The 18,392-nt window shown below is 44.7% G+C and overlaps 1 protein-coding gene across 1 annotated transcript in view; it reads left to right on the forward strand.

The window, feature by feature from the left end:
- Positions 1-2,005: 2,005 nt before the first annotated feature.
- LOC147683741 (nicotinamide N-methyltransferase-like) overlaps positions 2,006-18,392 on the forward strand; it is a 29,520-nt gene continuing 13,133 nt past the window's right edge. Inside the window, exons 1-2 of the mRNA XM_086942571.1 lie at positions 2,006-2,168; positions 14,924-15,131. Coding sequence (XP_086798697.1) covers positions 2,021-2,168; positions 14,924-15,131 — 356 coding nt within the window. The 5' untranslated portion in view covers positions 2,006-2,020. The remainder of the gene's footprint in view (positions 2,169-14,923; positions 15,132-18,392) is intronic.

Consider the following 18,392-nt stretch of genomic DNA (forward strand, 5'->3'; position numbering starts at 1 on the left):
AGTCGCTCTTCGGATGCGGGGGACGGCGGCGAGGGCGTGGTTGGCTGATCGGAGGTGGCGTTTGGGAGCGTAGAAGTTGATTCGGCTTTTGAGGTAGCTCGGGCCTTGGTCGTGTAGGGCTTTGTGTGCGTGGGTGAGGAGGCGGAAGGTGATTCTTTTGTTGACGGAGAGCCAGTGAAGGTCTCTCAGATGTCCGGAGATGTGGCTGGTTCGTGGGATGTCGAGGATGAGTCTGGCTGAGGCGTTCTGGATCCGCTGGAGTCTCTTCTGGAGCTTGGCGGTGGTGCCGGCGTAGAGGGCGTTGCCGTAGTCCAGTCGGCTAGTGACGAGGGCCTGGGTGACGGTCTTCCTGGTCTCGGTGGGGATCCACCAGAAGATCTTCCGTAGCATGCGTAGGATGTTGAAGCACGCCGAGGAGACGTTGTTGACTTGCCTGGTCATGGAGAGGGAGGAGTCCAGGATGAAGCCCAGGTTGCGTGCATGGTCTGTCGGTTTGGGTGCGGTGCCCAGGGCGGGAGGCCACCAGGAGTCGTCCCAGGTGGAGGGTGAAGAGCCCAGGATGAGGACCTCCGTCTTGTCAGAGTTCAGTTTCAGGCGGCTGGTCGTCATCCACTCGGCTACCTCTTTCATCCCTTCGTGCAGGTTGGCTCTGGCGGCGGCGGGGTCGTTGGTCAGGGAGAGGATCAGCTGGGTGTCGTCGGCGTAGGAGATTATGCTGAGGTTGTGTTGGCGTGCGATGGCCGCAAGGGGGCTCATGTAGACGTTGAAGAGGGTGGGGCTCAGAGAGGATCCTTGAGGGACGCCGCAGATGACTTCGGAGGCCTCTGACTTGTACGGTGGTAGGCGGACTCTCTGTGTTCTTCCGTCGAGGAAGGAGATGATCCATTCCAGCGCCTTGTCCTGGATTCCGACGTTGCTGAGGCGCTGTACTAGGGTGCGGTGGCAGACAGTGTCGAATGCCGCGGAGAGGTCTAGGAGGATGAGGGCCACTGTTTCTCCGTTGTCCATCAGGGCTCGGATGTCATCGGTGGCAGCGATGAGGGCGGTCTCGGTGCTGTGATTGGCTCGGAAGCCTGACCCCAGTGCATCAACATGAGTTTCCAGGTTCAAACCTGAATCTGGACACATGTACTGCAAACTAGCACCTTTGCACTCCTCCAAAGACCTCTATATAGGACAAGATGGGATTGAGGAATTGAATTACAGCAAAATGTGACGATGTACAGCACCTAAAAAATAACCACATTGTGCATATTGCATTTGGACGTGAAACGTTGGGTTAATGATCCTGCAATTGTGACATATAAAATGAACTGTGAAAAATATACATCATCAACACTTCAACAAAAGAAGCGAAAGAGAGGAAGGGTTACAACATCTAAGCAGCACTCATTTGATGGAGTGCGACAATAATCCAAGCTTTTGACGGATAATCAAACCCTCACACAGTGGCTTAGTAAAGATGCCACAGGCCCTAGTGCACGGACCAAAATATCCCCACCCCATTCCTTTATTTGGTCAAAAAAGCTACACTTGGGATTCAGTGGCCTCCTCACACCCATTTTCTCCGGTGCCACTGCACCTGCTGCACTTTTGACAACTACACTCCGGACTTCACATGTGGCCAGTACAGAAAGGCAGCTCATTTTGCTTGTGTGGCTTTTGTTCTGAAGGGCCCAGAGTACGCTTAAAGGAATGCAGTGTTTGTATTTACCATGTTCCTATAGTTAGATTCATCCCTTGCTTTGAGCAGCACCCAGCAGGATGTTTACTACAATACAGTGCCCAAGGGAGCAAAACATCATTATGTAGGGGTCGAATTTATCATTTCAGCTCACACAGACTAGACACAAACAGAAAGCGCAATCTTCAAAGAGCATAAAGCAAACAAGAAAGCAGAACGCGGGTACGTAAGCAAACTCCACCAGTGGGATATAACGGGGCAAAAATGCTCACAATGCATAGCACTGGCGGCGTGGAATTCAAAGTCACGGTCCACCAACAAGTCTATAGTCAGAACATGGAGCCGGGCTTAACATGGACATCTGTCTACCAGAAATATTTTGATGCTGAGAAGGCTCTTACCGAGTACTTTACTGCAGACTCGGAATTCACGGATGAATCAGTGATACAGCCAATGAGACAACTTGAACAACTCTTGGCTTCTGGTAGGTACCGCACACAGTATTGCTGTAGCATTTTTTACTTATTTATGGATTCAGTGTTGTGAACACGTTTTTCAAATATTTAGGTGTGTCCAATAGGAGTCTGTTTATTTAAATTGTTGATTTGAGTTTAATAAATTACACCACACACAGACTCTGAAATATTCTCTAAATGAAACAAAGTCTAGTATAAGGCACATTTTTTTTTTAACCTAAACAATTACAGGTGATCAACAGTGCAAGACTTTAAATTGTCAGCAAACATCAATTACTTGCATAACTGCTATATAATGCCCAGGTTTACTAACATTTGCTTCATGGCAGCGCCACATTTTTTGGCTCAGCTTGGATGCAAAATGATAGTTGGTACTTACTAACCCACGTAGGAGCCGACATGTGTCCCCTTACATGGCTTCGTGAAGAAAATGTAACGCAACGCAGCCCGTTGAGCTGCATGTTATCACACTGTGGCTTGGAGGTTGACCATGGATGGATCTTGGGCATTTCCCTGCATCCACCCATGGATTTTGGCGCACTCTGAGATTTACTAAGCTGGAAATTCTGGAAATGGATCAAAATGCCACACCAGTGAGGCATAACAAGGAAAAATATTTTTATTTCTCCTTGTTATTTCCTCTGCATCACACATAGAAAGAGGAAATTGACTTACAAGTAATTATTGTGTGCAGAAAGCTATCCCTTCCTGCAGAAAAACAATCCCGACCATTACTCAGGCACCTTTGCAGCATAGCACATGGGTGCTTGAATTGGTGCTAGGCAGCACAGAGAGCACCAGCAAAAGGAGGGAGGTGATCAGTACCATATTTCTTCTGCAAATCAGGTGGCCATCTTAAACTGGCCTCAGTGTCCATAGGAATGGGCTATTCCCAAGCAGTCACTGAAATAACTCCCCCTATTCGTCTACCCCTCATTTTAGCTTCTTAGGTGAATGGAGTGCTCAGGTCAACATATTTACACCATCAAGTACCCCCCTAACCTCTAAAAAAAGCAGCAAAACATTTTAAACATTTGCTGCTGCGAGACCCCAATATCAGACACCTACCACTCTCTAAACAAGGGCTCTTTAACCAACGACATCATTTTTTACACAAGGAGAAGAGCTCAATGGAGGAAAGCATTCTACCCACTGTTCTCTGTTTCCTCAGCAAGGAAAACAGGGCACGGTCTCAAGATCTCTATCATCCCCTCCCGCTTTATAGGGCATCAGCTACAATCGCCATCTATCATACTGAGATCATTCTCTTGCAATGTTCTGACCAAAATGTTATCTTGCTCTACAACATCTTTCCGCTCATCAAAGATAAAGTCCTTCGATCCTTTACCCCCACCACGGGCACCCCTAACTCCATAATTCCCCCCGAGTCCACGTCGACATCCCCCCTTGGCACTCACTTACAAACCCATCTTTTCATACTCCCACCCTGATGCCAGAGATGTCCAAGCTTTTGAGAACCACACCCACAACTCCTACATCACTACCCCTTCACCTAGGATCCAAACAAGTAACTTCCCTTACAATAGTCCCCTAAACAATAGGAACCCTCACATGCCCATAACCTCGATGCACACCCCTCTGATATATACCTCCCCCCTTTGTTTACTTTCCCCCCTTTGTCTACTTTCACATCTCCGGACAGCCAGACTCGTAGTTCTCACTACTCAGATGCAGACCACTGCTACCCTCCAATCCACATCCCAAGCCCTTCCACCCCTCTACTCCTAGACCAGATTATTAACACCCCTCCCACACCAGACCCTAGGCTCGACGAAATCCTACTTTCACTACAATATATCAAAGATGACCTCCATAATACAGGACCTGATCAGACAGCAACCCAAGATCAGACAACATGCGGTTAATAAGAGCAGGATCCCACACAGCAAAATCCCCACACCCCAGCACCAGTTGCAACTACTATCCCCTAATCAACCGCCCCCAAGATGCAGAACATTTTCTTACTGCAATTCCACAACCCGTCCGACCTGCAGGAAGAATACTCTATCCGCTAAAGATAAACACTCCCTAAACAGTTTTTTTTAATATTTTAGATATATGCAGTGTTTACCTGATGCATACATGCCACCTGTGGGGTGAGCCATAGGGCTATGGGGTTCTCATAGAATGCATGGCATGACGAGTGACTTACCAGACACCCGTGTCCTTCAGTACCGCATAATCCCCTAGAATGTGCACAGTAAGCCACTCCTTCCAAGCAATATCGATGTTATGCCTCTCTTAAATGGAATCAGATACACAAAGCCAAGCTCTAAGAAACAGACCTCAACATTACTGAATTGCACAAGCACCATGCAAAGTGAAAGGGACAGCTGCATGGCACTCTTTAGTCTTCCTTCACTAGTGGGATCTGTATTTGGGTGGCCCAGGGGTACCTTACACTTTGGTCACTCAGAGGGTGGACACAGCAGGCGATTTGTGATTTTGGATGTGCAACTAGATGGTGAACTACTCACTCTTGCTGTTATCTATGCACCCAAAAGACAACAGGGTGAATTCTTGGACACCCTCACACTGGCGCTCCTTGGAGACCCCTCTTCCCCTGGACTTTGAGGTAGGTATTTTAATTGTGTCCCAGATGTGATGCTTGATTGCTCCACCCCCCACTCAGAGCGGCAGCCCCAAGACGAACCGCACAACACCTTACTCAATAGCTGTCGCGCATGCACCACTTGAATGCATGGCGCCACCTGTTTCCCTTAGACCATGATAACTCCTATTCTTCGCAGGTCCACAAAGTGCACACCAGAATTGATCTGTTTCTCTGTGCGACCTGACTTGGTGCACGGTTAGATGAGATAAGGTACCTGCACATGCCTTATCGGACCACTGCCCCTATGACTTTTACTATCCGAGGTACTTAGTCAAGTGGCGGTAAGGCTGGGCATAAAAAAGCGTTTGACACCTCGAGGTAGGACTACCTTCAGCTGGTCCTCGCCAAAATGGGGTTTGGACTGGGATTCTTGGGATGAATTCACATCCTATACACCAGCCCCACAGCGAGAGTGAAGATGGAACAGGTTATCTGGGACAGGGTGGATATCTGTGGGAGGCAAGACGGGGTGCCTGCTGTCCCCTCTTTTGTTGGCACTGATAATGAAGCCCCTGGCCTGTCAACTCTGTCGGTGGGCAGAGGAGTGGGGCATCAGGGAGCATCATGTACGCCACATTATATCACTGTACGCTTATGACAACTTCATTTACCTCCGAGACGTGGATGTGTCGCTCAACGGTCCCATGTGAATATTGCAACCTTTTGGTGATATCCCTAGGCTGCGCGTGAATTGGGATAAGACCTGCATGTTTCCTCTGGTGGACCAGGTGGACCCCATGGGGACCCACCTAAGATGGTGCTATGACACCTTTCAATATCTAGGTATACAAATTTATCATACTGAGAAAGACCTCAAGGAAAGAAATCTGGAGAAGGCAGTTTTCTCCATACGTCAATCCCTACCTTTTTGGTGCTCGCTCCCTCTGTCTCAACCAGGTCAGGTGGTGATAACTAAAATGTTGGTTCCCCCCAACTGTTGTATTTGTTTGTTGCCCTCCCAATTGTGCTCCCCAGAAGCTTCTTTCGGTAACTGAACAGGTCAATGCACGCACTGATATGGGGCTCAGGACAACATTGGGTTGCCTTGAACCTGATACAACACCCATTCAATGCGGGTGGTTTATGGGCACCCCATTATGAGCTCTATTATGCTACTGTGCCGCTGCAATGGCTGATGGGGTGGTTATACAACTTAACCCACCATGAAACCATCTTGGTGTGCGCACTGCGGAAGGAAGTGTGCCCCTACACCTGGCTGACTGATTCTGTACCCCACGCACATGTGTTTAGACAGATGGTGGTAGCGTGCAATTGTTGCCGCAGATACATACATCCCAATGGTGCCACCTGATCCACCCTTGATTCGCAGCGGGTCTCCGGACAAACCTTTACAGAAAACAACAAAGTGAGATTTTTGACGGTAAAGTTTTTCTGCCACAAGATACCATTACAAAGTGAGGGGTGGGAGAAGCATTTACTCAATTGGACAGCCGAGGCTTGCCTAACTGTCAAGAGCGGTATTAGGGCCCGAGTGTAGAAAGCACATGTGACAGCGTTGGAATGTGTTTACAAATGTGCACGTTGGCCTGATTGCATGCCCTATTCTAAAAGCATACCCCCAAGATGGCTGAGTCACGCACTAGTGTTTAATGCATGCTATGATGTACTGAGAAGCGAACCAGTGTAGTGGCTTGTCCGGTGGATAGCAATAATTACAATCTACTAAGAGGCATGGGGGCCTCTCCACACACATTTGGAGCATAAAAGTTAGATCGGAAAAGGACAGATAGTGAAGATATTCTGCACATAAACACAAAATTCATTAAACATGTATGCTACTGTATCAAGTTTCTGATAGTATTATATGATATAGAATAATCTTACAATACAAATTGAATTTGTTTTTGAAAAAAAACATTGATTGTCTTTTACTTCTCTCTCTCGCTAAGATCCATTGGCTGGATCATTAATACATGTATCAACAGCGTATGTTTAGCCATGATGACCCTTATGTTTGTATAGCACTATACCCAGGTCCTGTGGCTCACCTTGGATTATCACATGAATTTATTTATTTATTTATTTATTTATTTTATTCGATTTATATAGCGCGTTATAACCCAGGGGTCTCTAAGCGCTTGTCCGGTAAGCACAGCAGAAATCCTGAAAGGGCCCTTCCCAGGAGTTATAGCCCACCCCAGGCCTCCTGGAAAAGAACAGTTTTCAACTTCTTCCGGAAGGACAACAGATTTGGTTCCTTACGCAGATCCGCCGATAGATTATTCCAGACTGCTGGGAGGGTATTAGAGATGGCACGACCACCCACTGTCGCCAATCTGAAACGTGGTTGGGTAAGAAGGGTTGCTTCAGCAGATCTTAGCACCCTACCCGGTTTGTATGGAATCAGGCGGGTCTTAATGTATCTTGGCGCCTTGCCATAGAGCGATTTATGTGCAATACATAACCCTTTGAAGAGCACCCTCTGCCTCACTGGGAGCCAGTGCAGCTCACGCATAAGTGGGGACACATGCGTGCTCCTGGGTTTCTTATGAATAAGCCTAGCGGCATCATTCATCACCAGCTGAAGTTTGTCCAAGAGTTTTTGAGGCAATCCTAAATAAAGCGAATTGCCGTAGTCCAACCTTGCTAATATCATTGCGGAGACCGCCCGTCTCAAGGTGGAATAGGACAATAGTGGCACAATTTTCCTAAGTTGACGGAGCAGGCCAACACAAGTCCCTACCACCGTGGTGACTTGCTTCCGCATGGATAGTTTATCATCCACATGGATGCCTAGGCTTTTTACTGCCACTGCCGGCTCCGGGGGCGGCCCAAGTTCCCTAGGCCAGAACCCGTTGTGCCATGGATTGCCAGCGATGGTAATAGGTAGAACCTCCGTCTTGTCCGGGTTGATTTTTAAGGAGTTCAGTGACATCCAATTAGCTGTATGCTTAAGAATAGTTTGCAGATTTGCTGACGCCCCAGGGGCATTATCCATCTGGATAATGATTTGGGTGTCGTCAGCGTAGTTATATACCTGGCAATCCATTTGATTAAGGAGTGAAATCAATGGTTGGAGATATATATTGAATAACAGGGGCGACAAGGCCGACCCCTGTGGCACTCCACAGGAAATTGGTGTTGCAGTAGAGAGCAATTCTCCCAGCTGAACTCTTTGTGTCCTCCCTTGTAGGAAAGAAGCAAACCAGGCGTGGGCTGTGCCCTGGATGTCGAAATCCCTCAGCCGCGACAGTAGTTGTTTATGACACACGGTGTCAAACGCCGCGGAGAGGTCTAACAACACCAGGGCACCAGGTATCTTCTTATCTGCCCTATTCCTGAGCTCATCCACGATAGACAGCATGACCAGTTCCGTGCTATGATTCGCACGGAACCCCGATTGATTTGGTTCCAACAGACCGTTCCTTTCTAGATGGTCAGAAAGATCGGACAGAACGTGCTGTTCCAGCACTTTGGGAAGGAAAGGGATCTGGGAAATAGGCCTGAAGTTTTTTAGGCATTTCACTTGTGCCCCAGTTTTTTTTAGCAGAGGGATCAACCTTGCCTCCTTAAAGGCTGTAGGAACCTTGCCTAATACTAAGGATGAGTTCAAGAGAGTCAAAACCTCCTCTTCTATTCCTGGCATGGCCAGTTTGAATACTTCAGGGGGACAGGGATCAGCCTGGGAGCCGGACTTAACTCTCCCCATAAGCAGGGACAGTTCCTCTTTCGTGATGGGAGGAAGAATGTCCAGAGGTCTGTCCACCAGCTTCTTAGCCGACGTGGTCTGTGGGGGGCAGGCATGCATGGGAGTGCAGGCAATTTCCGAAATAAGGTCTTTAATTTTGCTAGGGAAGAAGTTCTGAAACCTCTGACAGTCCTCTAAAGTGAACTCCGGCCTTTGTTCTTTTACTTTCCTGAGTTCATTTAGGACTCGGAAGATTTCTTTCTGAGGATCTTTGGCTGTGATGATCCTTTCCTCATAGAAATCCGCCTTCCTAGCTATTATTGCCCGTTTATAGTTCGCTAATTCTAGCATGTAGAGACTTCTCGCCTTAGTATCGTAGGCTCTGCGCCAAGCTCTCTCCATCTTGCGTAAAGCTCTCTTCTTCTCCCTTAAAGAGTCATTGTACCAAGGGGACCCTGGGCCTCTATTTACTAAATTGACCCTGCGTGCTGGCGCCACATAGTCGGCCGCCCTTCGAAGTCTATCATCTAGATTACTGCAAAGAGCATCAGGATTCTCATCTTGACGGTTCTGAGATGGATTCGCTAAGAGATGTGCCACCATTTTGTCTCCATTGATGTTCTTCCATTTCCTCACCAACCTCTGGCCTTCTACAGGTTTCGTTTTATGTAGGTTCATCAGGAGATCTCCCTTCAGTAGGTGGTGATCCGACCAGACACACGGTCGCGTGATCGTCGCTCCCTGTACCGGAAGTGACGTCCACACCAGATCAAGCGTGTGACCTTTCACATGTGTCGGCCCCTTTACTTGTTGGGTTAAACCTAACGACGATAATGCCTCATCAATATGGCTAGCCTGCCCTTCTCTTGGGGTAGTTTCCCCAATGATAATTAAAGTCTCCCAAGATGACCAAATTATCATACCTCAAGCGCAGATCCTGCACTAATTTCAAAAATAGGTCCGGGAACTCCGGATTGGCCCATGGAAGACGATACACTACCAGGACAGTCAGGCAATCTGTCCCCAGTCTAAGTTTAACACCAAGAACCTCCGCCCCACCCAAATCTTCAGCCAAGATTGTTTCTCCACGCATACGATCAGCAAAGAAAAGTGCCACCCCTCCGCCTCTTTTCTCTCCCGCTCTATTACAATGTAGGACCGAGAAATTTGCTGGTAAGGCAGCCACAAGATCCGGTAGCGAGGAATCCTCCAGCCACGTCTCCGTGATCCCCAACACATCAAATTCCCCGTCCTCCAACAATGAGAACACCTCTCCGTTATGTTTTTGGAGGGAGCGGGTATTTAACAGCCCATAATGCACAACCCCCGCTTTATGAGCATGAGGCCAACCAGAACCTTTCTCCTGAGTCCTGAATTTGTAATGCTCTGAAACAATGAAAGCTGATGGATACTTAATATGGAGTGTTACACCAGAACTAAGACCTGAAACTGGCTAATCAACTTTTCAGTGAAAGAACTCAGTGAAAGAACTCAGCATATGATAGATTTCAGAATCTTTTCTTATATTCTTGTCATTTCAAACCTGCTGGAAGGTATTTCCAAAGGTCTACAACCTCTATAAAGACTGAACTTCATCCGTGACCTTATCCAGTTAAATCAAAGGTTACGAATTATGGTATGACAGAAATGGTCAGGATTCTTTCTAGTATTCTTTTTCTACAAGTAGCCAAAACCAGTGGGCGTATATTAGGTAGCTATGACTCCATGATTATGTCCGAAAATGCTTCTTCCCTGTTTGTTTAGGGGCAATATTTCCTCCAAACGCCAACATATTCCTTTTCAATGCCAATATGTTGTGTCTCATTTAATCACGAAAATTATTTTTACAGCGACCCCCACCACCTGTGTTATTTTGCAGTGTTGGCACAATGTCATCTGAAAATCTAGGATGTATATAGCAAATTGTTAGGTACTAAATTGTCAAATTTCTTACTGTTTTATTATTTAGTGTGACATAGGATGCAGTACTTTCCAACATCTATTTTTAATGGTACCGTTTTCTAAGAATGATTTAATTAATGTTGCATGTAGTCTTTAGTCACAGAATAGTTATTGGTGTTATTTTTGTTTTGCCTATAACCTTTGGGGACCCTCTTTGTTTTGCTTAACTGATTTTGTCTTATCTTACTTATTATGTTTTCAGTTCTTTCTTTTTGACTCTACTAATATGCATCACTGAGGTACGCCTTTGTACTGACATCAAGCTAAGGAGATCAGGTAGAGAGTTCTCTCATTGAAACCTGCTACCCATATCAATTGAATGGTGGGCCACTCCCAAAATTATAGTTTATCACTTTGTACTGTTGCCATTATGTCCTGTTAGCAGAACACAGGGAGTTTTCACTAATTTCAGTAAGTATACCATTGCCAGTTTCGGTTTTGATCAGCAGCGTATCATTCACAGTTTCATTTATGGTTTGCTAGGAAAGTATTGACATTTTCTGTATAACTATTTAGCACATCACAGCAGTTTCCATCAGGCCCAGTGAGCACATTTTCACCAGTTAACAATTTGTAAAATTGACATTTGTAGGTCTGTTTCCTTTAGTCATGCTGGTAATTTTCCATTATTCCAAAGTTGCTCTTCATGCTTAGTACAGTACACAAGCTAAAACAATATTGTCAATTTAAATTATGTCCAGTTACTGTGGAATGCTCAGTTATATAGTTTGTTACCACACCATTGTCAGTTTTCACAATAAGAAATAAGTCTAATATTGACAGATGACATTATACCAGCTTAACACATCGTCCATTTTTTTCCACCGTGCTCAATTAGTATATCATTTTAATTGTCAATGATTTAGAACAGCATTGCCAGTTTTCTTTATGACCAGTTGGAACAGCATGGCATGATTTCCTTACACACATTTTCCACACTATAACCAATTTCAATATTAACCAGCTAGTATTTGATTTGGCATTACACATGTTCTCCTCACAGCTTCCATTATTCCTATTCTCGGGGTAAATATGGATGGGGAGAAGCTGGCTTCAGTTGACTGAAGTAAGATGGAGTCTAACCACAGTCAAACGCAGACCTGGATGAGGGTGTTGTAAGAGCCGCCCTACCAAAAAGGAAGATAGACTGAATGTAGAGGAAATGAGATACACCCTCCCTAGACAGACTAATAACTTGCCAAAAAAGTATCCCATACATAACTTACTTGTTATGAGGAAAATGATTTGGCATCAATTTACCATGCTGCTGGCAAAGAAAACACTTTTTTTTCATTGTTGCACCCTCACCCACTCCAGTAGTGTCATGCTTCATCAATGGGTCTCATCCTGGTCCCTAAAAACTAGGCTCAACCATATTCCAGCGAGCACATTAAATATTTCTCTAGCCGGGGTTTCCCTAATAAAAATACCATAAAAAAATCAAGGTATCCCTTTAGTAGCAGTTGTTTGGGTATGATTAAAAGGTTGTTGTGCGGGGGTAAGGATATAATGGTCCAATTGTTCTAGAAAATGTTTGACATATTTCAGACCCTAAAACGAACCCTCTTGGGTAAAGGGCTTTCATCAGGACACAAAATGCAATTGGAACCATTTTTTTTCATTCTGTTGTCCATTGCTTCAATAGAACAGGAGCTTTGGTCATAACCATGTGCTTACCTCACATAAATAAATGAAATTCTGTAATTCTTTAAATTGTTGCAGCTCTAAGAGAGTGATGGGGAACCACCAACCTAGATACACAGTGTCCTCTCATGCTGCCTAACTTAGAAGGATTTTCCATCTCCTGCCTTCTTTTAATCTAGGGTTGCAGAAAGCCGCATTACCTCCATTCATGCCCTGTTGGTAAGCACTGGCTATTCTTCTTTGATAAGGATAATAATCACAACACTTGAAAACCTCTTTCAGAAGAGCATTGCCAGAGCAACACAGATGCACTATCAGAACTAAATAAATGCTCTAGAGAGTGATGTAGAAAATACTCTTCTTTAGATTTAACACTAAGAAGACAATAGAGCAGTCTTGGTCAAAAAATGAACAAATCTCCTCTCAAGATACATTTGTTGCAAGTGACAGATCCCTTATAGCACTCTAACTTGTATGGGTGCACTATACTCATGGTTTAAATGCACTCACATGTATTTTTATCGTTTGCAGTGTTTCATGATTATTAAGATGCATTTATTCGAGTTATATTAGCATCGGAATGTAGTGTGCACATTTAAGTAGGCCTTTGTATGTATTAAAGAAATTTATAATTCCTGTATGTGTAATGTGCAGGTTTAAATTATACTTGTGTAATGTATTTGTATTTAGTATAAGTTGACTAAATTGTAAGCCCAAACTGTAGGTTGTTTTGAGTTTCATTTCTCCTTGGTTGCTCAAGAATTGTAATTAAATGAATCCTCAGTGTGCTCGAAGATAGTATGTTCTCATCCTACTGCTGGTGCTGGAATTTGCCCTCCCTATTCTTAGATGTAAGGAGATACTCGGAATGTCTTTGAAGAAGTCTGGGAGGCAAAAATGGAAGGCGCTTTCATGTCTGGCCTCTCTGGGAACCAAGGCCACTGGAAAAGAATTAATTTAATTAAAGGCTTCTCTGGAAACTAACTGAAGGATGGTGTCAATGAATATGACATATTGTGGGTTGAACATTGTCTTTTTGTATGGTGCGCAGGACAGATTAGGGAGACTTCTGCCTATTTCGGAGGAGAAGGAGCATCTTAGAGCGAGCACCATAGCTTTAAGACCATTTGACGTGAGTACTTCTTAAGAAGTCAACACGTGCTTTCACCTTTGGGATAGGATATTGGGGAAATAGTTAGGACTCTCATTTAGAGCAGAGTAGGGAAAGATACTTTTTTTTCTCTCAAATGAAAAGAGAATTGGACTCAGCTTCTATCCTTTGTTGAATTTTGATTTTGGAGTTCATTATTTTATTTCTCTTATGCCGAATGATTTATATACGTAGACTTGGCTCTGTATTGATTTCTATGTATCTATATACCCTGATATTGACGTGTGTTTATATTCAATTATTTTTGGCCTTATAACCAAAACTGGAAGTCGGAGTCTGTTGTCCTATAAAGCATGTCTAATTGAAAGTATAATATTGAATTGTTTTACTCCCGTCCACACTTTTTAGCAGGCAATAAAAGACCATCTGCCTTGAACTTAGTATGGAAGGTAAGGAGCAAATTTAGCATCACCACATGGATTAAGTTATGCTGCTGTGGGTGCACAATTGAACCATATTAATCCTTCAAACCAGTTTGTAGAAATGAAACATTTCTAAACCCCTTCCCAAACTTATATCAACAATTCCAACACATTTACTTTTGCCAAAAGCCCCCCTAATATTTACAACTGAAATGGGCAATAAGATTTAGCATCTGATTCACCATGTGCCTAACATGAAATACAGATTTGGACCATTTACTAGTGAAAATTAAAGATATCAAAATACTTGGAGAGGCTGAGCCCATCTGGTCTCTTCATATATGTATTTGATTAGGTATATGAAGAGACCAGATGGGCTCAGCCTCTCCAAGTATTTTGATATCCTTAATTTTCACTAGTAAATGGTCCAAATCTTAGGTATGGGGATTTCCATATATTGACCCTTGATACAAAGCTAGACAATTCTGTATAGATTGGATGTAAAATAAAGGAGTGTAGAGAAAAAGGCCATGGGAGGGGATGGAGGCAGGGCAAGGAAGGTTATCAGCTTTTACCAATCAACCAGAAGGTTACCTGTATATAAGATGGCAATTAAGGAAGAGTTTCTTTAGTGAGCTTGCCACATCTGAGTTGCAAGGGAGTATGAATCAAATAATTACTTTTGCAAGAGTTACACATAACCTATGAAATGTTGTCTGAAACTATTTAAGGAAGCATTATCCAGTGTAATTCCAAGTGGACCATATTCAGGCAAGATATAAAGAATGACCAATGGGGACATACATGAGAATCACTTAGTTTGACTGGATGTAAGTTTATCTCATAGAGGTATTTTGACAATCTAGCATGGATTTGGTCCTTCTGGATCTACGCTATAATTCACTAATGTATGACTTTCTCTCTCTACTTACAATACATCATTTGCATAAAACAATAGACAATGAGGCATAGAAGCAATGATTGGAATATCAGCAGACACATTTACTAGCTTCTCATACAGATTGAATACATAGATCATATGCATAGAGATGCCTAGCATGCAGCCTTGGTTAGCCACGGTAGTAACAAGTACTGATTAAGTTATCAGGGACCATTTGTCATAAGAAATAGGTTGAGGTTTTCAGAAACCCGACAGCTTGAGCTAGAGCTTGCTTCACCCAGAGATACAGAGAAATAACATGCAAATGTGTTTATAATTAAACTTTTAAAAATGATTCTTTTGCTATCATACCCATTATTTATCATTTTCAAAGTATGAGTTTAAACATGCACACTTACCCCTAATGTAAGTCTTAACATGTTGCTCATTTCTTTTATAGGATCTGTGAAGGGAGAAACACTGGTCTTATATGGGGTTCTCGTAAATATTCATCTGCTTTTCCCAACATGTGCATACTTCAAGGAGATCACTATCATGGAGTATTTAGACACCAACCTGCAATATATAGATAACTGGCTTAAAAATCAACCAAAAGCATTTAACTGGACCCAGTGCTTCAAATCTATTCAAGAAAATCAGGAAGAGAGGTATAAAATATACTGTTTAATCATCCATCACATTATATGGATAATTTCCCACTATTATGCCTGTTTTTTTTGTTACATTCCAATACTACACTGGTTTGATCTGAGAAATACTGTCTATCAACATCTAGTGGTGGCCTTGAAACTGTACAGCATGTATTAATTTTTTTGAAAACGTATTTTACTAAGTTTTAACATCTTACACATCACATCCGTAAGCACAAGTTCCCAATCCCACTGTAGTATGCCATGGACTGAGAAGGTGCGTGCAATCCTGCTTATCCAATGAACTCTGGGAATCCTACAGTTCTAACATGGTGATACTGATTAATAATGAACCAAAGCAATGAACAGTAAGTAAGAGTCCTGCCAAAGGGAGAGGGAGAATGACATGATATGTGATGCAATGTAAGTGCGGGGAGGTGTCCTCGGGATACATGCAATCATGGAATTTGCTTGTGGCAAGTTAGTAGGGAATGTGGGGGAGCAAGTGTAGGCCAATTCATACTGTGTGGGGGCCCTCATTGGCGCTCAAGAGACACCACACCACAAGATGCCAGATGTTACTTAACCCTCTTCTCCCACAAAGTGGGATGTCAATCATTATGAGGTTCCAGGCCTCTCTCCAACTCCCGGGTTGCAATCCCCTGTTAGACTCCTGCTATAGCGCAGCTCCCTCACAGCCAGCTCATTTGCAAAGTTCCATCACCCATGAGTGTACAGTGGAGCTGCCAGAGGACTTCCATACAAGTGGAATTTGGTGCTGACAAGTATGAGCACCAAGCCTATACATTTGTTTGTAACTGTACCTGCCTTAAGGCAGGTGAACCATCCCAGCAGGAATGCCCCTGGAGAGCCTATAAACTACCTCCCCATTGCTGTTGATATTATTGTTTCCACCCCTGTCCAAAATGGTTGGATGACTGGGCAATCCCATACCATATGCAGATATATGTCAATATATTCACCACATCTAGGGCAAGTGTGCTCTGTTAACCCCTTCACAGCTGGGAAAATTCCCCCGCTCTGCTGGGGGGCGGGGGGGGGGGGGGTGCGCACAGCTCGTCAGCTCGTCAGCTGAGCTCGTCATGACCACAGCCATTTCTTTAGAACGCTCGCACAGAAGGGGAATTTGTCCAGCATGAGAGCGTTCTAATGGTCATGAGCACACGAGCACCGTGGCTCATGACGAGCTGAGCTCATCATGAGACTTGAAGGTGCTAATGTGATAAAATTGGATCCATTTGAAACGCTCATTGTGGGACTCCTAGATTCTGACTATACTTGTCCAGTATGTGTCAGTGATTGGTGTCCCCATTATTTGCTCCCAGTAATCTCTTAGGGCCCAAGCCCCAAATTAGCCTAGTCCTGTGGAACTCTATAGAAAAGTTACATCACATGATGCCTCCTGGGGAATCTCACAAATGCACTGCAGCCCCTGTCCATCTGGGGCTTTGGCAGTCCTGCCCGTCACCCTTGTTTGATGTTCCTTGTAAGTGCTCCATGAAACAAAAAATTACTAGCGGGAATGTCGTATTGCTCTCAGATGCACTGAAAATCCATTATCACAGCATTAACAGAAAGGTTGTCTGCTGTTGTAAGACTCAACTCCGGCAAGTTTCCAAGTCTGTTCCAATTGCCCCCATCTGGTATGGCAATCATGTGCCATGACGGGAGCTCCCTGACATACGGTACCCTGGTCTGTGTCTGCTGAAGTTCCCTCTTTCAAACCTGGTTATCAGAAGCCATCCTCTAGGCCCACCTGGAAAGCCCAACAAGGTCAGCAGCAGTCTTGCCATATCTCTCTCTCTGTGGGGTGAACCTTGAGGCTATCATCTCAACAATCCCCCTGTCAGAAATTGGGTTCCTGGTTGGCACCCTGTCTAAGCAGGAACCACAGTATGGGTAAGCCACAAGCACACTGTAGATTAACCTGTACTCCCTCCCTGGTAGCTTGGCACAGACCACTCAGGCTTAACTTAAGAGGGAATGTGCAAAGTATTTGTGCAACACTTCAAACACTAAAGCAGGGAAAGCACCACACAAAAAGATACCAAACCTGGTTAGAATACCAGAGCTTAATTTAATGAAGAGAACAAGACCAAAATGACAAAAATCCAATTAGCAGAACCGGGGTTATGACTCTGGAATGGATAGCTGAAATGGTGTGCTTAAAAGCATGAAGCGCCAACTGAAGCTATCTGGGTGCACTAGACCGGGTCAAATACAAAAGTTCAGGGTAACGACGATGGAGTGCAGGTCGGATACAGTAACCAGCTTTGGCCCTCTGCAAACTAGTTGCAGATACAGGGTGCAGGTGAGGTGATGGGTAGTCGACGGTCCATAAAGGAAGACAATGCTGCATTTTCAAGCCGTGCAATGGTGATGATGCATAGGGAATGAAGTCGATCTGCCATGCAGTCCGCGATGCACCATTGTCAATCCTCGCAATGGCGGTGATGCGTCTGCAGTGGAAGTGATTGACAGGTTCAGAGTACTCGCTCCAATAGCAATGAGTGGATTCTGCTGGAGCAGCACTTCAAATCAACTTCCAAGGATCCAGGACTGGGTTGGCGCCACTTGGCAGGGCAGACTCACGGAAGGCAGAGTCCAGGTGCTGTAGCAGTTGAGTTGGAACTCATTTATGTCCCCAAGACTTGAATCAGGAGGGAAGCCAGCAAGTCTTTGGAGTCACTCTGATTCTTGGTTCAAGTGATGTGGGTCCAGTCCTTATCACCCAGGCAAGTAAGGCAGCAGGTCAGCAGAGCAAGGAAACAGTTCTTCCAGAGCACTGTCCAGCATAGTGGCAGTCCTTCAACAGCACAGCAGTCCTCTTTCCTGGAAGAGTATCCACAGGTCCAGAAGTGCACCTAAGCGGTAGAGTCGAAAGTCCAGTCCTTATATCCACTGGCGCCTTTGAAGTGAAATGTACTTCAAGGAAGGGCTTTGAAGTGCACAGCGGCCTTCCCTTCCTGCCTTGGCTCTGGCCTCACTACAGGGGATATGCAGCCCTTTGTGTATGGACAGGACAAAGGCTATTCAGGTGTAAGTGTGAAGCTGTGCCTAGCTCCAACTTCTCATCCTGCCCAGGATGGCCCATCAGGTGGCACCTAAGCTCCCTATGTGTGTGCTGTCTACAGTTGGACGGAAAATTATGCTACGCTCGCGTAGATTGTGCAACTACGCGCTAAGCGAATTGCTCATAGCACAGTGCAAAAACACATAGCGTAGCATAGTTGGCATTTTTTGTTCGCGGTCCTCAAC

Source organism: Lissotriton vulgaris, chromosome 11, assembly GCF_964263255.1.
Source record: "Lissotriton vulgaris chromosome 11, aLisVul1.2, whole genome shotgun sequence".
NCBI lineage: Eukaryota > Metazoa > Chordata > Amphibia > Caudata > Salamandridae > Lissotriton > Lissotriton vulgaris.